This window comes from Botryllus schlosseri, chromosome 2 (genome assembly GCF_051294905.1).
Source record: "Botryllus schlosseri isolate E-star chromosome 2, Bs_hap1, whole genome shotgun sequence".
Lineage (NCBI taxonomy): Eukaryota > Metazoa > Chordata > Ascidiacea > Stolidobranchia > Styelidae > Botryllus > Botryllus schlosseri.
The window spans coordinates 22,331,323-22,354,504 of NC_137237.1; the positions used below are offsets into that span (position 1 = coordinate 22,331,323).

The following is a 23,182-nucleotide window of genomic DNA, read 5'->3' on the forward strand; positions in this document are numbered from 1 at the left end:
TAGGAGCACTTGGAATGACATGATTTTGTGATGCAATAATGACAACAGTAATGTTGATCGGATATTATGGTCAATAGGCCCCATAGCAGTAATGGCTACACATAATATCAAGAATGTGTCTTTTATGACGACCGCTGGCGACCCAAGCGCTCGAATTAAACAAAATTGATCGTATTTGAAAGCTACTGTCATAGATTGAAATCGTGCCATGACAATGGAACCACCCTGAGATAGCCGATAAAGTCTGAAATTTGGCATTGCTCTGAACAATCGATCGACTTGATTGGTCACTGACCCTCTTGAGTCAGATTTACAAATTGTATATAGCCCAGTGGGCAGTGGTTCTCAACCGCCGGTCCGCAACTACTTTCTTGCTGGTCGGCCAGGTATATTACAATTTTATACCTTAATTTCAAGATGCAATATGTCGAAGGCTTATTGTCCATTGGTGAAATATAAATAGAACATCAAATTGTAAACTCAATCAGAACTTTGTGAGGTAACATTAGACATGGATAGATGTTGATTGACTTGAAGTTCAAGCCGTGTCATTTGACGACATGCGAGCGACAAGTACGAGTTGACTCGTTAAACCGCGCAGTGTGCGCCATCACTCGTTGTCGAATCGTTCATTTCGTGCTGGGACCGTAGCTGCAGCACCCTAAACTCCGAAATTGATGACGGGCCGAGCTCGAAGGGGGCTAGAAACTATTTTGCAAATGAACATAAATTAGGCTTACCATATTTTGGAAATCTAAAAAGAGGACACTTTTTCAGAAATTTGAGACTGGCAAAACCGGAGAAGAATTCTCAAAAACCGGTGAATTTTTCTCACTTTGTGATCGGTTGACTATAATAACTAAATACCGTTTTACTTCCCGCATTGCTAGGTGGATGACTAAAAAAAAAGGTCATCTTTCCGCCCAGACCTAAAATAACCGATTTCACTCCGAAATACCCGCCGGAGCGTAATTTCTGTGCTAATTTACGGCATATCACTCGATATTTGCTCTTAATCTGACCTAAATTTTCAAAAAAGAGGACAAAATCTCCAAAAAAAGAGGACAAAAGGGCGTCCTCCAAGGACACTTTCAAAAAAGTCAAAAAAGAGGACAAATCCTCTTAAAAGAGGACGTATGGTAACCCTAACATAAATTATAGAGTATATTTTTGAAACTTCAACCAAAATTTCCATTTTTTTTCGCGCGTCGGACAATTTTGTGTCATTAAGTATCTTCGCGTATTGGGTGCCGTTCTCCAAGCAATACGCATGGTTTCTAGAAATAGGCATTTCGGCGTCATGCATTACCGCGCCACGACGCATCGACACATAAGGAAGTTTTGGCTAACATGGGACTCCGAAAGGTGTGCCAAAAATAGGCAGCGATAAACCTGGGCTGAAAAAGACTGCCCTTTCACGGCCGAATATATGGATATATGTATAATATATAGGGCTAATTGTCCATATAGGCGCCTAAATGACTGGCGCCGAATGTTCCTGTCTTGGCAATCTTAATCTCACAAGACAAACACCATCCCGCAGGGAAAATTATATGCTGGTGAAGAAATAGCAATTTGAAATCGTGTGATCTTTTAATTTAGTACGTTTGGGCGATTCTACATTTTTTGATATAGCAGGCAGGAGGTGACGAAATAAAGACCCGACGATGTTTCATTATTTTTTACGGCCTTACAGTTTCCAAGACACTTCATTCAGCTCTACCGGTAAATCTGATTACGTGAGCAGAGAGAACAAGAAATTGATAGCAATAGCCTATATATGCCATTTCCGATCTTATCGACCAATTTTATCATGAATTTTCGAAACTTTTGGCGCCTCGCGCGGGCTCACTGAACAGTACAACTGTTATTTCGTGGCAAAAGCGAACAACGTGATGGGGGGTCGGTTTATCACCATATGGAAGCCCAAGACTCCTCTTTTTTTTTGGGGGGGGGGACTGATGAAGTGCTGTTTCGTTCCTGCCAACGGATATACCCCCGAAGATGTTTAATTATTATTGAGGGTCCTTTTCAAACACACCTCACTCAGCTCTACCGGTAAATCAGATTACGTGAGCAGAGTGAGGATAAAAATTGATAGCGATATATATGCAAGTCCCGGTGATATTGACCGATTCAATCATGAATTATAGAAATTTCTCGCGCTTTGCGTGTTTAGGATAGAACAGCTGACTCACTAAACGGACAGCCTGTGGAGATGATAAGAAGCGGTAAACAGCGTATACCCAGAAGTTTGGTTTATCACCCTATGGGGGGGGGGCAAGACCAACATTTTTGGGGGGGCGGAGGGGGGGCTGACGAGTTACGGCCCAGACGTCAGTACAACGCTGTTCTCTCTAATATGAGCGACGGGCATCATTACCACAAAATAAGTAATATTTTATTGAAGAAATACAAATACAACAAAAAATAGCATGATTATCATCAAATTCAATCTATTTTGAACTATGAGCTATGCGCACGATACCTGACAACAGTCTTCAGCAACTAAAACAGGGATGCCAACCTTTTTGCTATTCACGGCCGCGTTTCGATTACTATTATGTAGCCTACGGCCGCATTCTGCACTCGACCCAGGGCAAAAACTACATCTTAACATACTCCATATCATAACTAGCGTCCCAAAGGGTCCTGGTTGTCCTTCCAACAAGTCTCTGCTGAAGAGATTCGGTGTCCTAAACATAGAAGATATGCGGAAACTAGAAATCGCTATCATTAGAAATTTTATGCATCAGTTCCACTGCGATCATTGCCCCGAATATTTCGATGACTTCTTTACCTCGGAATCAAAAGCGCACAAGTACAACACACGCCCGGCCACGTCGTCCAAATATCATATGATCGACCGAAAAGATCATCGCTCTATCAAATATGCTGGACCTGACGTGTGGACAGCAGAGGTGGTCAGTAACGAAGTACTTCTACTTTTTGAACTACTTGAAGTAGATTTTGCCTACTCACACTACTTTTTAAATAGTTATGATTTTAGACTACTTCTACTTGACAGTTTTTAGTTTTGTAGGCAAAAATAGGCGTAGAATACTTACTTACTTGTGAACCACCACTCCTACTTCTACTTGAGTAGAAATTCCGGCGTTACTTCTACTTCTACTTGAGTAGCGACGGTGACTACTTCGACCACCTCTGGTGGACAGTATCCCACGTGCGGCCATCCGACGATCTACGAGCATTTCCGTTCACATTCAAGTCGAAATACAAGCAATTACTACTAAATAAATACTAGTCCATCTTCAAGATTACCGGACCACAACCTGATACCTATCGATCTCGCCTTCCGTGACATGTCCAGGGCATGGTATGGTATGGTATGGTATGGAAGTATGGTATGGATCGATATTTTGCTATGGAATATGGAACAATGCAAGTATGGTATGGAAGATTTTAATCTATGGTATGGAACGACATTTCCATACTTTGGTATTTTATACATTTTATCGTGATCTGTGCAAGCTTCACGAAGCGTACGTTGTTCGCTGCTCACGGAATACGTTCGATTTTGTTATGCGGGAACGTGAACTATTGCACGCTGTGTAGGAACAAATACACGCAACGGTTCTATAAGAGCACTTGAAATGACATGATTTTGTGATGTAATAATTACAACAGTAATGTTGATCCGATATTCTACTGAGTCTAGACACGACGTCTCCGAGCATAGTCTATCATGTGACGCAATAATTGGTAATGTAGGCCCCGGTAGGCCACTCCAACTACCTCATTCCTTGAGTGACGACAGCTTACACGCAATCATGATGCAAACGAACTAATTGTTCAATGTGATTGATAATTACATTTCGTCTGAAATATGGTCAGCACATTTACACTATTTACATACCGAGATATCTTATTGGTCATATTTCAAACGCTCTCGCAGTAAGATTATAGATCAGGGAGTGGAGTAGATATAGTTTAAAATTCTCACCACGCTAACCCCAACCAAATACTGTACTAATAATCACGCAGATCGCTGCAGTGTTGATCGCCTGCAGCTGGGATATTTTGTGGGTGCGCCTATATTATAAATTATTTTGCGAATATTTACTTCAAACTTGCATGTGCCTCATGCCAATGTACCGGAAATGCGATGATATTCTTATGCAGGGGCGGGCAACTTCTCCAGTCGGCGGGCCGGATATAGGAAAATTAAGTACTCGGCGGTCCGGACTGCTGAATCGATACATTATTCACCCTTACATACAAGGAATAAATCGTATTTAATGAATGTATTTTAACGACAGCAATGTCACTTTCAGAGGCATTTCTCGCCGATAATGACGAATATAATGTGGATTTGAGAACCGTATTGACATACGCGCCGCCATGTCTGCTTCTCTGTGATCAACTAACTCACGGTGCAACCCAGTGGCGGCTCGTCCTATAGGGCAACTGGGGCATTGCCCCACCTAAAATTCTGTTCAATAACAATTTAACCATTTATAGACGCACAGCAATCAATATATACCGAGATCACAGCGAAACCCGCGTTCTTCTTGTGCTTTCGCTTGCAAACGCCCATACATAGCGAAGTCTCTGCGAAAATCGAATTCTCTTCTGTGTTTTCGCTTTGTGAATGCCTAGCCGGGGCTTGCCCCGGTAGCGCTCATAACAAACTTTCACTATCTATTCTCTCAAAGCCGCGCACAATAAAGAAACGGTGATTTACTCTCTCCTATTCGTAAAATGGCCGAGCAACCAGGGCAAATATGCTTGCTCGCCCCTAAGGTGTGATGTAACAATCGTATCTATATCTGAACTCGGTTACCGTAATATGCGTTGAGTCGACCTTTGCTGGAATAGGTCGATTTTGACGGTGTTTCGCACCATGATATTTCTTGAAACTTGGTATGATATGTCGTGAAGGTAGTATTTAACACTGCTCCAAGTTTCAGGCTTGCTACTTAAAGATAATGGTAGTAATTCCGTTTCCGAAGTTCAGTGTGTGCTGATCTATCATGTACATAGTAAAGCAAACAGATTTTACTCAAAAGCCGGTATTGGTCTCCATTGATTTTGACGATGTTCTATACCGAGATCGGTCATGACATTTGGCACGATAAGTGTTAGTATCGACCGCTGTAACAAGTTTTAAGTTTGTCACTGAACTATGTGGGTAGTAATTTCGTTTCCAAAGTCGAGTAAGAGCTGACTCTTCATTTATCGCCAACAAATTTACGCAAAAGCCGTTATTGGTCTCTATTGATTTCAACGATGTTCCATACCTAGATCTGTCATGAGCTTTCGCACGGTATGTCTGGATTTTAGTATCGAACACGGTGCCAAGTCTTAAAGTTGACACTCAATGATTGAGGCAGTTATTTCGTTTTCGAGGTCGAGTATGGTAGAGATGCGCGCTGATCTGATACTTAGCCTATCTACGTCATTGCGGATCTCACGCAATAGCCGGTGTCGGTCTGTGCTAATCTATAGTCTGCGTTCCATAACGAGATCGGTGATGATATTTCCAATGGTATATCTCGATGATCGCATGAAACAGCTGACCAAGATTCTCGGTTTGCATTCAAATATTCACATAATTTTATGTTCGCCAATGTCCATTTCACTGTGAAATTGTGGCCTTCAAACCATTTGCTTACAATCCCCTGTCAAATGCGATAGCTATTTCATTTTCGATGTCGGCTAACAGCTGATCATTCGATCAGCATATTCCTCGATCTATTTTACTCAAAGTTCGGTGTTCGTCTGTTTGTATTGATTTTGACAGTGTACCATACCGGAATGGGTTATGAGATTGCGTATGCTACTTCTCGATGATTTCTTGTAACAGTATACTAAGTTACGGCTTTTATTCATGTATTTATTGATTAGTATATTTTCCAACGGCGATTTCGCAGCAGACTTATAGACTGTAAGCCGTATGTGTTGTGTCACAGTCTCCAGTTTCAAGGCCAAAATGTCCTATGATGTTCCGAGACCGAAGTTCCGAGGCTGCTGTCCTTAGTTCTTCAAAGACCATTCAAATTGATGTTCTGGATTCAATATGACAGGCCCAATCTATGAGATAACAATTGCGTATGTGTCCGAACTCGTTGACCTTTCCAGTTAGGCTTACGCAATCTCTCGAGTTCTAGTCATTGGAATGAGTCAGGTCAAGTCAAGTGCGAACATGAATCGTATTGAATCTTTGCTCCGTACGTAGTTTACGCAGTTGTCTTTAGAGCGAAAATGAGAGGTCTAGAAGTTGTCCAGTCTATTGATCCAATCGTACGCCGGGTGCCTACGTTTTGGTTGCCTATTATCACCTGGTCGTAACCAGAGATGGCCACAGTCCGGTTCAGGAGCCGGAGCAGGATTTCAATGTTTTTTTACCTGGCCGGACTGGATCCGGATTTTGAATTTGGGGTGACGGTCGGATTTTAGCCGGATTTTTTTGCTGTGATATGATTAATTAGCATTGTTCTGGCAGGATTTTTTCGGATTCCGAACTGGACATTCACCAGCCGGATTTCTTTGGACTATGAATTTCCAATTGCCAGCCGGATCCGGATAGATTCGGATCCCGAAATTTTGGAATCCGCCCATCTCTGGTCGTAACCACCAGCTCAGTGGTCGTAACACACCAGGATCGTGTACGAAACACTTTCGGACGGGCTTAGAAAAATTAGGGTCTATCGATTTGCGTTATCTATAACTATACCATGAAATCATAACGCATGCTACTAAGGATGACCTGATACTTGATTCGTGGCATAGGGACGATTCTTAGTTCACGTACATTTTGTAAAATAATCCTTTGTTAAAAAATAAATGAATAAAACATTTGTTACCACACTTCAAGTCACGGCTCACCGGCAAACCTCTCGCGGCACCTACGTTAAAATCACTGTTGTCGGGAAATTCATGTGAGCATCATAAAGTTACTTTTTTACGTTGGAAAACGCCATTGTGACGTCATGTTGATAAAAGTCGCTCGCAGCCCTTGCCCCACCACCCGATATTGTCACGAGCCGCCACTGGTGCAACCCTTGATTAAGATTTCAAAGCGTTTGATAAGCCCGGTATCCAAAATTTACCAAGATATCAATTCATTAGGGTTGAGTACATCGTAAATGCCGATAGGGCTAGTTTTCTCGCTTCGACGATCTTACGCGTAAGCTCCACTCTTGCACGCTGTGCAGTGCGCACACGTATATAATAACATACAGTCACTAAAATTTGACGTCAAGGCAGGTAGTGGGGAATCTCGGCAGACTGGGGCCGCGGGTCACATTATCATGTGAGACGGAAACTGTCCGCGGACCAGACAAAATCTCGTCGCGGGCCGCAGACGGTATGTTGCCCGTCCCTTTTATGGGCGATCGTAGATAACAATCTGCTGACCATCTCATTTTTCTCGCGGAAGCTGTATAGTAAACTTAGGCTACACGGCACCTCACCACAACAGACTCTGTAAAACTATTACCAGGAATTGGATTCGCATCATGGCTAGTTTAAGCAATAATGACATCCGAAATATCAATACCGGTAATACAGGTGCTAGAAAAGGTAATATACTTATGATATTGAAGTATACTATTTGAAAGTATGGAATATGTATCAAGTATGGTGTGGAACAATGTTGGTATGGTATGGAAAATTGCAAGTATGGTATGGATAGGCTTACCATACGTCCTCTTTTAGGAGGATTTGTCCTCTTTTTTGACTTTTTTGAAAGTGTCCTCGGAGGACGCCCTTTTGTCCTCTTTTTTGAAAATTTAGGTCAGATTTAGAGCAAATTGCGAGTGATATGCCGCAAATTAGCACAGAAGTGAAGCTCCGGCGGGTATTTCAGAGTGAAAATCGGTGATTTCAGCTCTGAGCGAAAAGATGACCTTTTTTTTAGCCATCCACCTGACAATGTGGACAGAAAAACGGTATTTTGAGCTCTGAGCGGAAAAGATGACCTTTTTTTTTAGTCATCCGATCACAAAGTGGGAAAAATTCACCGGTTTTAGAGAATTCTACTCCGGTTCTGCAAGTTGCAAATTTCTGAAAAAGTGTCCTCTTTTTAGATTTCCAAAATATCGTAAGCCTAGGTATGGAAAGAGGAAGGCAAGTATGCAGTATGGAAAATCCTTGTTCCATACCATACCATACCATGCCCTGGACATGCCACCCCATTTCTTGTCGCTTGCCTTTTTTTCCATACTATATTCTGTTACGTTTCATTCAGTGTGCATGCCTCCTCTTTACATCGCATAGGCCAAGGTGAGTGTCTGATTCCATAGACTACTCTAAGTCGCTTCGACACTTTTCCGTCTTTTCATTGTATCGCATTTTTGTGGTGTGTAGGCTATTGAACTGATAAAAAAGGCTAATAAACCAATGATGATGATGATGACGTTGCCTAATCTGAACGTTAGACCTGTTTTAGCAGACCACTGTTGAAGCATAGTGTCCTATATGGTGTCGACACAAGCAATCTCACGGTGAAATTGGTGTGCTTTCATTTCACTTTCCATTTGACTGAAGGCAATTTGACAGTAATTTTTGACCGGCTTGCCGAGCATCAAATTTGATAAAATGGGTATCAATCGAAAGCTGCCGCCGTACTGATTACGAGAATATAAATTTTATTTCGCTCGTGGTCCTGGAACCCCCATAATAAGCCTCGAATTTTTCATTGTTATGGAGAGTGGCATAGTGACGCAAGAATGCTGTCTGGACAAATGACGCGAAATGTATTTTCCACTTTTTGGAAATAGTATTATTCAGTGTTGGGATGACTCGAGTCATGACTTGACTCGAGTCAGACTCGAGTCAACTTTTTCGTATGACTTGACTTGACTCGAGTCACTTTGGAAAAATGACTTGACGTGACTTGACTCGGAGCTTCAAAAATGTGCATTGACTCGTGACTCGGAGCAAAATTTACGAGTCAATTTCAAGTCATTAAGTAAGCGGTGTCGAATAAATCACTGTATCTTGTGGATGTTCGGATTGCTCGAGATACCCTGGTGTCACTTGTGAGAACAACCAGTCATTCACTAATTGTACGTTACAAGGTTCCTCCATTGTTCGATCACAAATAAATTGACCGCAACGTAGAAAATTAATCTAAATATCAATGTGTCTCTGTTTCTTAGACGGCTCAATGCTTACGTTGCCCAGTGCTCACATTTACCAATCCTCTTGTGTGATATAAATCGAACGAATATATTGGGTGCGTTTATATTCTCATGGAAGTGTAGATAAGTAGTGTAGGCTATTGTACCATATCAATTTGTTTCAACTTCTCGAAGCTTCGTATTAGGTCCTATATTTTGGCTGATAAGAACTGACTGTAGTATGGAGCTGTACAGTTACTCACGTACATTATTAGCAGTTCTACGTGTGCGTGAGCGATATACCGTCTTTTAGCATGCATATTTAACGAGATATTCGTTATTTGATTAAGATAAATGATTAATTAATCTGTCTTTCACACAGCTAGCAAAATGTAATGACTTTGAATCATCACTAGGGCAATATTTTTTTGACATGTCAAAAAAAGTCAAAATTAGGTCAAAATTGTAGTGTTAGGTCAAAATTTGTCAAAATTGTTTACAAAGACAAACATTTTTTGACCTCTGCATTTCGTTTGTATTGTAGATTTTGCGCTGTCGGTGAACTTATCATTTGATATTTTACAGCTTGTAGCCTACTTTATAGGTCTACCGTTGTAAACGGACCATCGTCTGCTCATTGTGAATCATAAATGGTCAAATGAAACAAATAGTGACATGGTTTTATGGTCAACGTACCGCAATATCCTAGCTGAAGCAAGACTTCTTGGACATTGCATGGTTCTTATATCAAGAAGCGCAAGCTGAAAAATTGTGATATAGACAACATTGTCAGAATGAAGCAACACGGTTTGTCACCAGCAGTGTGCACACAACATGAGTGTTGTCAGCCAACAAATGCTGCTGTTGAACGCTCTTTCTCCGTTCTTGGCAAGCTACGTATTAAGGACAGACACCTTCTACCCGAGAATGTAGGAAAGGATCTTTCGTTGTACTACAACAAATTTTAATTATTTCCACCAGAATACGTAATGTAACTACTGGAATTCTTCATAGGGCCAGATTTCGTTAAAATACTAGTTTTTCATGTAAAAATCTGTCAGTTTTTGAGCCAAAAACATTTTTTCAGGCCAATCTATTTTGTAAGGACAGACAGTTCCAACCAGAAATGACGATAAGTAGTAAAATTTTAACATTATATGCGAAAACACCTAATTTGCATACGTGAGGTCAAAATTTGGTCAAATTTCAGTTTTTTTAGGTCAAAAAAAGTCAAAATTTAGATTTTTTAGGTCAAAATCTTCCGTTTTTTAGGTAAAAAAAAAATTGCCCTAATCATCACTCATACTTCGAAAATTCAATTTGACTTGAATTGTGACTTGACTCGTGACTTGACTTGACTTGACTCGACTTGACTCGAGTCACCTCCAAAAAACGAGTGACTTGACTTGACTCGAGTCACCTTTGAAAATCGATTGACTTGACTTGACTCGAGTCAAAATCTGCAATGACTCGAGATGACTCGTGACTCGAAGGTAGTGACTTGATCCCAACACTGGTATTATTACTTGAGATTTTTTCAAATATTTCAGTTCTTTTGTCTGGAGACCATTCACGTTGAGGTTTATAATCAAGTGTCGTACATTTGCCTATACTTCCCGGAAATACAATTACAGTACGTGGCATTTTCGCGATACTCCATACACTTTTAAACGTATAGTAATCGGATTAAGTATCCGAGACAACTTTCCTGTATTGCTCTTCGACTAAACCACTGCGGGCGTTATATCAAGAGCCATGACCACTTTCTTAAACTGTGTTAGAACTGCTTTTCCATTGCAAAACTATCCTGTGCATCCCATGTGGTCGAAAATTCATACCTCCTGGGATGCATCAGTATCTCTGCATTGTCTGCAATTTCTACATAGCTCAATCCTCAGTCCATACGAACGCATTACTACTGTTTTCATAACTCCTTTCTTACCTAGGTAGATCTAAAGTCAACCAATTCTACCTGTAGTTATAGGTTGCTTTTAAAAAGTAAAATATTTGTACTAGTACTTGAGTAGCTTTCTCGATATCTTGACCATCTCCGTATATGGAGTTTTAAAATTACCTTACGTCGCCACAAAATCTCAGTAGAAAAATGCGTTCCAGTAAGTTTATTGCCATAGCCGAGAAGATTGACCGTCTCAAAGAGCTTGTATCATGTGATGCCAATGCAACAAACAATCCATATATCACCATCAAAAAAATTGTATGAACTCCACACTTTCAACTCAAAAAAATATTTGACGCGACAGGCCGTCTCCAGCCATACATCAGCATGTTGGAGCAGGACAGACATGACCTACCAACAGAGATTGATCATGTCATGGGGCAATGAAATCACGAGTCGTGTTTATCGGAACGAGAAGACGAATTTCAAAGACTATTCACGTCGATAGGTCGAGCAAAATTAATTACAAGGAAACTAATGCATGGGCCGAAACGCTACAATCTTCAATCCTTGGAAATTTCAGTAAATTCGAGAGCAGTAGTTTCCACAAAGAAGTGGTTTTAGGTGTTTAGGTGGTGATGGTTTTGTACCCCATGACTTTTTCTTTACCGCAGGCCGTGATGACGGTTATCTGTCACGGAAAGAGTTCCATAAATACCAGATGCGGGAAATTTGAAAAGGGCTCAATAGCTCACTGTCAGTTCTTTGCCTTCATCATATTTTGTTGTGATCTCATCGCCAAGATCGCCGGCTGGGACCGCTAGGTCTTCCTTCTGTGCACCGTTGTCATCAAGGAGCTGGAGAAAGCCGTCTTCAATAGTCAAGAGCTGAAAGAAAGTTTCGAGATGGTAAGCAATTGCTGGTACGCATATCGCTAGCATGCGCGCTGCGACTCACTTGGTAGTTCAGGGTCTTGACGTTAGGCACTTTCATGTTGTGAGTGGAAGGGCATATATCCTCCAACTTCTTGTTATCAAATATATCGATTCCAACCAGATGCACCTAAAGCAAAACCAGGACTGTCAAAGTCAGAAAATACGTTGCCGGGCCGAGAAAAATGTTAAGACCACATTCAGCGAATCAGCGGCGAGCAGTTTTATTTCTAAATTGAAATCAGTCAATTACATTGTTAACACATGTTACCAAGTGGCTGCGTCAATATTAAGCTGTATCCCTAGCTCTGTGTGGCTTCATAAAATAGCTTTATCGTTTTGCTAGCCCCACGAGCAGGTGTGCATTAGATGAGCGAGTACATTCAACTACATGATTTGTTTCATTATGCCGACTTCTATTACATTCCTTCACGGAGACCAGCTCGGTGCTCATCACAAATTAAAAAGACCACTTCACAGCTGAGTTCAGTTAACAAATAGTGCCTAAGATCCTGTTGAAATGTCGGCGTTCAGCCGCATCTCCCATTGCTTGATATAACATCGTTCGTGAGTGAGGATGAATATGCTGCAACGGTCTTGGTTCAAACATGTCTGCTCAACTGATAAACTACATGCGTTCATTCATATTAGGGTGGGGGGTCACTACAATACCCTAGCCAAGTGGTTCCCAACCTTCTTCGACTCATCGCCCCCATTTCAAGTTCAACACCGATCATCGCCCCCAAATTTTATGAACCGAAAAATGGGCGTACAAACTGGAATCATCGGCAGGTTGACTAAAAAAAAGGTCAACTTTTCGGCTCGATGTCGAATTTCCCACTTTTGCAACCAAATTTTTTAGTGGGCTGACTAAGTGGTTCCTGACCTTTTTTGATGTCAGAGATGCATTTCAAACTTCAGAGTACCTATGGAGCCGCATGAAAACACTCAAGTACGTTACTTAAAACGAAAATTTATAAGGTAGCTAACCTATCTCTGATCTCACCATCCAGCTAATTCTAAAGCATGCACATTAAAATTTTGTGTGTCCTGCAGTCACAAATGATGAAGTTTTGTGTCCTGATTTCAAAATTCACCAAAACTTAGAGACTGTTTAAACAAAAACCTGCACGAAAATTTTCCAGTCTTCATTGTATATATAGCGACTGATCAAAATACAACTGACACAATTCCAATTGCAAAGATTTAAAATAGTATTTTGGTAATTTGTGATTGTCCAGATTTAATTAATCCTATCCTATAGTGTTCTTGTTAACAGTCACCACAATTAAATAATTAATAAAAATTATTAATTTCGATTTTAGATGTAGACTGCAAATATCGTATATCAATTTGTCTGACACAAATCAAACTGGCTCTACGAAAAGGCAAAAGTAGAGCAGTGGTCTAGAAAACCAATTAGAGGAATATGACGAGTAAAAAAAATTTGAAAATGTCATATCATGTGACACAGCATCTGTTGTTACCGGACTGCGGAATGGCATTGTGAAACTGCTAAGTGCAATGATGAGCATGAGCAAGGGTTTTCATAAATCAAAATATATTGGTTGCCAACATCCTATTATCAATTCGCAAAGCATATATCACAGTTCTTCATTCCAATGTCTTCAACAAATCCAACTCTCAGCTACAAATTTCGAGATGTGGTAAAACACTACAAAAACTTGGTACAAAAACTAAGCCAGAATTTCAGAAGGAAATAGGACCATGATTGCGTACTTCAAAATCCCCAAATGGAAAGTAACTCTGGAGATATCTTGCTTATTTATCACAAATGCGTGTCAGGCAGCCCGGTATTCTAACCAGACGTCTAAAATGGAATATACTAGAGTCCGACCGATTATCGCTATGCCGGTAATATCGAGACGATATCGCACTTTGAAAGAATTACCGGTATCGGCCATTGGAGCTGAAAAATTATCGCCAATTTTCGTGACGTCACAGCATGGCGGTAGGAAGTCAGAAAACTATAATCTTTGACCGCTTTACTGAGAATATTGATATATCTCATATAGCTTACACTTAACAGGTGTCCAGATGCAGCCTTTCTACTATATTTCATGTTCAAGTATAACAATTGCTGTGAAGATGTTCAAATACATGCTCTGAAGCTTTGAAAATGTGCTTATGTACATCCAGCTTCTTTCGAACATCGGCTGAATGTATTGGGGTCATCGGTCAAGGTGTGAGATATCTGTTTTATCGGTATTGACCAAAAAATCTAATATCGGTCGGGCTCTAGAATATACCAAGGATAACTTTCTGCTATCTTTGCGCTTATGTCCTATAGCGATAAAGTGCCTTAAAACCCCATAGAAAGTCAGATATGTCAGTTGCAGATGTCTCTGGCACAACAGAAATGGCAGTCAAATTGATGGAAGAACTTTACCAGAAGTGCAAAACCACATAAAGTCAAAGATTAAATTTGTAGCAAAGAATACCTGTCAATTGTAATTTTTTTTCTATATTTGGACCAGTGTCGAAAATGTAAGTTAGTTTGTGCGGGACATTATTTTTGATTTGATCAAAATGATCATAATTTTATCAATTTATAACAAAATGTTCATTAATTCCTGCTACAGGTGAATAATAACACCAATGCACAGACTTCTACAAATTCTATATCGGATATTCGATCATTGATAGCCTCGGTTGGGAATCACCGTCCCAAACCCAACCTAATCGTGACACATAACAACAATAGTTAATAATCCCAAGCAATAGTTGACAAATTCGTTGTGATTTCGCGTGTCTCGGGCACCGATTCTTTACTGGAAATTACACATTACACATTTGCGGCAACAGCATAAAAATAATGATCAATGGTTTTATCAATTTTATCCGCTCAAGACACAATGCACAATCTGATGCACAGGACACGATACGGTGAACAGGTGCACCAGACGATTTATTCTACAGTAAGCCTATGCTACTATGTGTCTGCGTGATTGTGCGTACCACGGACCCCATTCATGTACCTGGAAACATGCAGGATGGTGCTTATTATTCCTATGCACAACTGCACGACCATCGCGAACCAACGTTTCCCATAAACATGTCAAAATTTTTGGTGTACCTAATTAGTTCAGGAGTAGCGGTTAGGATATCGTAAAATTGCAACTGGGAGTTATAAGATTAGGGTGGTTGGGGGAACACAAGATTAGGGCTGTGGTCAGACAGGAAACAGTGCTTTTTTGGTAAAAGTTGTGAGTGACATAAGGGTTCCCTGCATAGAATAATCGGCGCCTTTTCAATGCCTGTATGGAATCAGTGTCTTGTGGTCGCATCATATTTCATTTTTTCATTATTTTTCATTAAATTACTTCAATTTGGAGAAGCATCGCTGCTCACCTTTTATATCAGGCAAAACATACTGAGATTCCAGTAGGACTTCGATGGCAGTCAGACACCTCTATACACTTTACTTCAGTGGTTCTCAACATTTCGTCTTCATTCCCCACTACCCAAAACTTTTGTCATTAAGGAACAGCTATTTGCTCGTTACAAGACACACAACCACATTAGTGCGCAAGACAATCGCCTATAACTGCAACTTTGAACGCATAACGCACCCTCAAAATTTAGCAAAATCATTATTTCACGTCATTCCAGTCGTGTTGGGTGCTTTTGTGACACCGTGAATGGTTATCTGTAGTTAAAAATGAGTTTTTGCAAACAACATGCATTTTGATTTTCGATACATACATTCCAGAGGGTTGCCAGTAAACTCGGCCCGCAGTAAATTCGGCCCATGACATCAGTAAATTCGGCCCTCCGAGAATATTGTAATAAAATGTATTACCAACCGTTAACATAAATGAATTACATAATTATACCATTATCAAGTGATTTGGATGTCAGGGCATGCGTAGATCGCGTAAATGCGGGAGATAGCGCGGATATTCACAGGGACCGAATTTACTCGGTCAATTCGGCCCTCGGAGAATTTTGTATAAAAATGTATTACCAACTATTAATGTGAATTAATTTCATAATTATATTATTATCAAGTGATTTGGAGAACAGGTTATGCGTATAAATATATATATGTATATATATATATATGCAGATGTTTACGGGGCCGAATTTACCGACAGCCGAATTCAATCGGTATATTCGGCCCTCGGAGAACTTTGTGTGAAATTGTATTACCAACTAATAATGTGTATTAGATTACATAATTATAATATTATCAAGTGATTTGGAGGTTAGGGGTTAGGTTTAGGATTAGGATTAGGGTTAAGGTTAGGTAGGTAGGTAGGGGTTAGGATTATGGTTAGGATTAGGGTTAGGGTTCAGGTTAGGTAATGGTATTGTAACTCTGGCCCTGGCCGAATTTACCGACGGCCGAAGTGACCATTCGAATTTACCGGGCCGAATTTACCGACGGCCGAGTTTACTGGAAATCTTCCAGAGCAGTTAACTCATGGCCAGACTGGAATCAGTGGTTGTTTTCGTCAATAAGTTGCGCGTGACAGAAGGGTTTCTTCCATAGAATAATTAAAGAATTAAATGAAAAGATGCGCGTGACGTTTGCCACCAATTCCACTCTGGACTCATGGTAACGTTAATTGCACATTTGTCTCCGTAAATATGTAGACTGTCCTGTATATAGTGTTTAACAAATGGGTCTATTCCCCACCAGAAACCATCGAATTGGGAACCACTACTTTACGGTATAAAGATAGATTTTATTCAATTCAGTACCGACGTGAATGACTCACTCACAAGGCAGGGGAAGTGAAATACAAACATAAGTCGGTGAGCTATTGATGACTGAATATAGAGACATAATATAGTATGACGAATGGTTAATTATAATGATTTAGGTTGTGACAAGAACGACAGTGCACAACAACAGCATGAAGAAGCAATGACAATATGCGAATGCATTCAGTATTCAGAATAAGCGATAGGCGGATTAGGGATTACTTTCTCCGTGTGAACAATAAGGGATTTTAAATGAAAGCCCCCTTTCCTGAAAGTCGAGCTTGGAAAGAGGTAGTGGGTTCTTCGATTCTACCCCATGTCTACGCCACCACCTTAGACTATAAACATGTAGTTTCACTACACTTGATTACCCACAGGAATGAAAAATTCCAACACTGAGGACAACCTGGACTGTGTTTCAGTTGCGTGACCATAATAATAATACATTTGAAATCAGTACTGTATGGTCATACAGCTATACAAAAGCAGCTTTTGAAAAAGTCCGATTGTGGTTAAACTCTTATACATCTTATATAAAATAACATGGTTGTCTGGATATGAGCACGATACCTACCTTTGCGTGGCCATGTTTACCAGTTTTGGAGGTAGACATTTCCACGATCTTGCACGGTTTGTCTTTAATCATACACATTTCCCCTTTACGCAGTGCAGAGCATTGTTTTGGAACCACCTCAGCTGCTCCACTTCCAGTGTCTTCGAATGTTTCGTCATCACCGCTGGGTTTTGCTCCTCTTGGCATTGCTTCAGTGGAGAACAAAATTTTAGTAGAGTAAGGTTATAGAGATGATACCTTAGCAAGATGATGACACTTCTAAACTTCCAACACCTAACCTAAGCCAAGTCTATGCTGGAAAGCGATCTGGTGAATATACTCAATGACTCAATGTCTTCACATCATCTACTTATCGTTCTTGTTCATATCTCTTCAATTTGAGTAGTTGAATATAAAGAAGTGATGTACTAATGCATTGACTTACTTGAATTTAGCGAGCGACCAAGTGATTAGCTAAAAGAGTATCAGCACGCTTTTATGACAGTCAATTGCGACCACGATCACGAAAGGAGGGACCTGACAAAAGCGCATACGTCATTGGAATTGGTGTTTGTGAGACATATATCGCAACGCAAAAATTATGTAGCACAATGCTGGACAATCAAAATGTGACTGGTTATTCAGTGACTCAAGTTGATTTTATGCGCTAACTTTATTATTATTTTTTAATTTTATTGATATATTAGGAAAACAGGAGAAAATGTGCTTAGTCACGCTTCAGTAAGAAACCGCTGGAACCCTGACATGATAATGGAACACGTGGTTGGTTAAATAGTCGTCTCATTAGTAATTTGAATCACGCTGGGCGCCAACATTACAATTTGTTCGACTTCATTAGAAAGGAGTACGATAGTTTACGGGATCCCTGTAAAATTGAACGATTTGAGTAACCCGAGTAATTCAAATGGAGATGGACAATGGACATGGACAACTAGAATACTAAAAATGTAGATGAACTTCGATTATACTAACGTCTGATCCCGTGGAGCTAATACCAGAGGTGAATAAAATATAGCCAACAAAGCTACTCAAGTAGAAGTAGCGACGCAAAAATCTACTCAAGTACGAGTAGCAACCTAAAACGACTACAAGTATAAGTAGATTGAACCTCCTTTAATTTTACTCAAGTAAGTAAGTAAGTAGTTTGTAAAACTGACATAAATAGGCTTTAAAGGGGCACTGCGCACTCGAAAAATGATGTGGTCTCAAATTGAAGGGCAAAAACGAAAGAAAAATGTTGGCCACAGCCGTTTTCTTCAGAACGCCACCGTAATGGAGCTGTAATGTCTTGAAATTTCCACAAATTTGGCTGCGACACTTGGGATGTTGATGACTAAAATATCAGTTCCGACGCATTCGCATCACATCCACGGTCCAGTCACATTTTCAGTAGATCGTCGTACATCACAATAAACTAAAATAGTAGTGAAAATTTTTCTTTTAGCTTGGCGTGTTTCATTGTCACACGATTTCTTGCTTGGTAGCCTAACCTCTACTGAAAATGAAAAAAAACGCCTAATTTACCCGATTGAGTCTAACTCTACTCGCAATTACGGGAGAAAGTCTTTTCGCGTTTGCGCTCGCATAAAGATAGTCGATGGTGAAATGTAGGCACAAAATGATTGTCGCATATTATCGGAGACCTACGATATTGATGTGGGACAGACGCCGAATAGTCGTGTCCTTGCAAACTGAGCCTAGCGGGCGGTATACAGTAGACCCGCAATATACTCAAGTAATAATATTATTGACCTATAGTTTATTTATAAACTTTGAAAATTTTACCCGCTTGCCGCGGCTAGTGGACCGCGCACTCGTTCGTCAATTGCATGTGCCCCTTTAGTCAAAGTTGGCCATTCCTGGTCTATATAGATTACCAATCTACCCATAGGTTACTTATCTATAGTCATCTAGAGCAGAGGTCTCAAACTCAAATGTGATCGCGGGCCAATTTCCTACTTTTTGATGGCGCCGCGGGCCGCAGCACCAATAATAGGAAAATACAATATATTTGCGAGTATAGGCCTTATTTGACGGGACCTTGCAGACTGACATTCCACACGCATTTTGAAAATGTGATTCACTATAGTGAATTCACGCCTGGCACGAAAAAAATAACATTTTGAAATATTATAAATTTTTTTTTGCTGTATATTTAGTTGTAGATACCATGCGAGAGTACAAATGCATCAGGATATCGTAAAAGCTGTCGCGTTAAAATTTTACAGTTAGCGGAAATTTGACGTGTCACAATTATAGGTAGAATATTTTAGAATTTTACAACTAGGCCTATTTATCTCATATCAGAGCATTGGAGCAGTACAGCCTAATACGGGTTTCGGGCATACTCCTGAAGGCTAATGATCATGTGACTACCTAAGTCAAATCAAATCAGCGTTAGATTTACCTTCGAATATTGAACAGATCTATAACCACTTGAATATAATGATTTCTGTGCCAGAGCAATATAAATGTCCAATCGCCGAAGTATTATTTGATCTTCCACGGCGTGGTAACTTTCGAAAATAGATGTAACAGTAGGCTTACCATACGTCCTCTTTTAAGAGGATTTGTCCTCTTTTTTGACTTTTTTGAAAGTGTCCTCCGAGGACGCCCTTTTGTCCTCTTTTTTGAGATTTTGTCCTCTTTTTTAGGATTTAGAGCAGATTTAGAGCAAATTGCGAGTGATATGCCACATATTAGCACAGACGTGAAGCTCCGACGGGTGAAAAACGGTGATTACCTTTTTTTTTTTTTTTTTTTTTTTAGTTAACCAGTCACAAAGTGGGAAATATTAACCGGTTTTTGAGAATTCTACTCCGATTTTGAAAGTTGGAAATTTATGAAAAAGTGTCCTCTTTTTAGATTTCCAAAATATGGTAAGCCTATGTAACAGTGAAGTTATATGAGTAGTTCCAGGCTTCTGGGGTAGTTTTGGGGCGACTTTCCAGTTTTCAAATTAAAAAAAAGATATTTGGGAGTTAAATATTGTCGAATACTTCGAAATCCAAAATACCGTCGCGGGCCGCGCAAAATGGTCTCGCGGGCCACATGCGGCCCGCGGGCCGCGTGTTTGAGACCTCTGATCTAGAGTCTGTCAGCCGTCAGTAACATCCGATGTAGCAACGAAGACATATAGGTGCCGCCGTGCCGGCTTGTGACGTCATAAGGATTACTTGTGAATTGTCGATAACATCATACTTGCACTAGAACGCACTTTACTCTGTGCCAGTGCTGTTCAACCTGTGTGACGGTTCGCACTAGTGCGAATGAAAAAAAATTCAGTGCGAATGACGAGCGTGGTGCGAATGGTGCGAATGAAAAATCCGGATGAGTGCGAATGACAATTGTCCATGTTTCTCACGTTTTCCGACGTGGAATAATTCAAATAAATACGATATTAAGTACCGTGAGCCCGTAAATTTTGTCGTTTGGAAGCAATTCTAAAAACTTGTTGGTAGCTAGGCTTTTCTAGTTCACAAGTGAGAACGCTCCCGATGCGTGTATAATGCAAAGTTTGAGATAATATTTCCGCGCGAGAGGATTACGTCACTGCATGGAAAAAAGAAGGAATTGAATCGGTATCAGTTGCTCATTTGCTCGGAAACATCCACCGTGTGTGGATCAGTGGTCGGGAACCTTTTTCGTCCGAAGAGCCATATTGGCCCTATTTTTTCCATCTTAACTCCCAAAGAGCCATACATTCCAATCAACTGTTACGTCACGATTGGAATTCGTGACGTCATGGTAGCACGAATTCTAACTCACTACATGGGATTCCTCGTGTGCGCCACATTTTCTCTATAAAAACTGGTATTTATTGTTCGAAAATAAAGCTCGAAACGAGAGGTAAGACGCAGACGCGCCAAGCCTCACCAATGATAACGTATGTAGCTTAGAATTTATTTTAACTGTGACTGTCACACTGATTCCGAAAATCTAAATACTGACATAACGTTGCGCTACACGCATATATTTTGGCGCCGTTACTACATATAACGTAGCGAACGTGGAACGTGGATATAGCTATGGCGTTGTTTGTAATTCGAGTTTGTAATCGTTATAATGTCACATTCATAACAGTTCATTTCGCGCCGTAGAACACGAAGACAATGTGAATTTGAGAACTGCGTTATGAAATGAGCGTCGCAAAGCCTGCTATGTTCTTTGATTCAACATATCGCACAATTCAAGATTTCGATTCGGATACATCGCCAGGAGCTTTGAATCACCAATCATTTCAATGGCATGGGTTCGAATCCCATTGCTGCCATCACGCCAGGATACAGAGCCTGTACTCCCTGTTGTACCACGAAACGATCTCGAAACACGATAAACGCTTATTACTGAAGAGACATCCTAACAGCACGAGTAGTCGTTATATAAGGCAACTAAATAAACAGCGCAATCGGAGAACTAATCAATAGCCTGCCAATTAACAGCAGCCGAGGTTCGGCTCCAGTATAACACAAACAATACTGATACTGGCGCATCGAATTCGCGAGTGATATTGGCCGGCGGCGTGACTGTAACTTAAATTTGATAATTTTGAAGAGAGGGGGTCCGAGCCCCTAAACCTGAAGAAGGCATTGTCATTACCTCTCGAAGACATGCTTATACTGCCACGAGAATAACTGTTTTGGCCGTTATGAAAATTTACCAACAAGTCGCTGCAATATTAATCAATTCAGAACAAAAATATATATTTGGCAAAGAGCCATATCTTATACCCGAAATAGTCACATATGGCTCGCGAGCCATAGGTTCCCGACCATTGTTGTATACGGACCTTGTAGGAATGTAGGTAATAGTAGTTGATGCCAATGTTGACATTTGGCATATTTGAATGCCGAATAGTGGCACACATTCGTGTTGGTTAACAGCAGAATTTAGCGTTTCTTCATAACAACTAGCACATTAGATCTATAACAAGTGATGTTTATTCGTGTACCTAACCAAGGATTAGAGGATGTTATAAATAAAATTAGTGTAAGCACATTAGTGTCTTACGTCCAATGAATATTTATCTTGCATCACATCGAATTATTAAGTCACTGGGCAGTTTATCTACTGACCAGTGCAATGGCCTGTTTGTAACGCGAACTCCATAAATTAGGCTTAGACACGTTTTCCTGTTGTCGGACTGATCATCTCAGGCCAAGTCTAGATCGTAAAGGCCTATATATATAACATATTGGTGATTCCACTAAGCTTGCTTATCCATAGGAAAAGTCTGCCTGGTTCGTGTTCGTACCGCCTGTGTACTACAAACTTTGTAATACTCAGAACTCTACCGGTTTAGGTTGAGCAGATGAGCAGTGAGCACTGAGCAGTGAGCATGAGCACCCTCTTCAGAGCAAAATCAAATCCACCAAGCCGTATATCTTACGATATTTCTTATGCAGCCTAATTTAAGCTTAATTAGACTGTTGAACCTTATTAGTCTTTATGTATAAGGATATATGGGATAGTAAAGATAATTTGGCATTATTTCAGTCAATTTTCCAATATTGTTCGATTGACCTAAGAGCCATCCCGCAGTTGGCTACCCGGGCCGATATAACTGTGTGTTAATCATGAATCTTATGTGAGTACTGTAATAATTATTCAAGAAGGTGAAAGTGTTGGCTTTGACAACACAAGGATGCCGAACGTTGTTATTGAAAGATATGTTGATTTGTGTACTGCATGGATATGAAGTGAATGAAGCCTAAGCGTATCCATAAATAACAGTCATCAATTACTCGGATTGTGCGGGTTTGTATAGCAATGCATTCCTGATTTTAACGCCCACCGTACCATCCAATCGTCTAACACAGGGGCGGGCAACTTCTCCAGTCGGCGGGCCGAATATAGGCAAATTAAATACTTGGCGGGCCGGATTGCTGAATCGATACAATGTTCGCCCATTTATCCTCATATACAAGGAATAAATCGTATTAAATTAATGTATTTTAACGAC

The 23,182-nt window shown here is 40.4% G+C and overlaps 1 protein-coding gene across 1 annotated transcript; it reads right to left on the minus strand.

The window, feature by feature from the left end:
* Positions 1 to 11,191: 11,191 nt before the first annotated feature.
* LOC145434151 (eukaryotic translation initiation factor 5A-1-like) lies at positions 11,192 to 17,779 on the minus strand. Its single transcript, XM_080311464.1, has 5 exons — positions 17,645 to 17,779; positions 17,221 to 17,408; positions 11,941 to 12,045; positions 11,739 to 11,870; positions 11,192 to 11,674 (listed from the first exon to the last, which is right to left on the minus strand). The coding sequence occupies exons 2-5, from the start codon at positions 17,404 to 17,406 to the stop codon at positions 11,612 to 11,614; spliced, it is 486 nt and encodes a 161-aa protein (XP_080167590.1). The 5' UTR covers positions 17,407 to 17,408; positions 17,645 to 17,779; the 3' UTR covers positions 11,192 to 11,611.
* Between the last annotated feature and the right edge of the window lie 5,403 nt (positions 17,780 to 23,182).

What these genes read in the sequence shown, in the direction of transcription:
- LOC145434151 (XM_080311464.1), bottom strand. Translation starts at nt 17,406, where the DNA reads ATGCCAAGAGGAGCAAAACCCAGCGGTGATGACGAAACATTCGAAGAC. An exon ending in TCAAGACCCTGAACTACCAA is followed by an intron (nt 11,871 to 11,940) that starts GTGAGTCGCAGC and finishes ACTTTCTTTCAG; the next exon opens with CTCTTGACTATTGAAGACGG. An exon ending in ATGAAGGCAAAGAACTGACA is followed by an intron (nt 11,675 to 11,738) that starts GTGAGCTATTGA and finishes TTTCCGTGACAG; the next exon opens with ATAACCGTCATCACGGCCTG.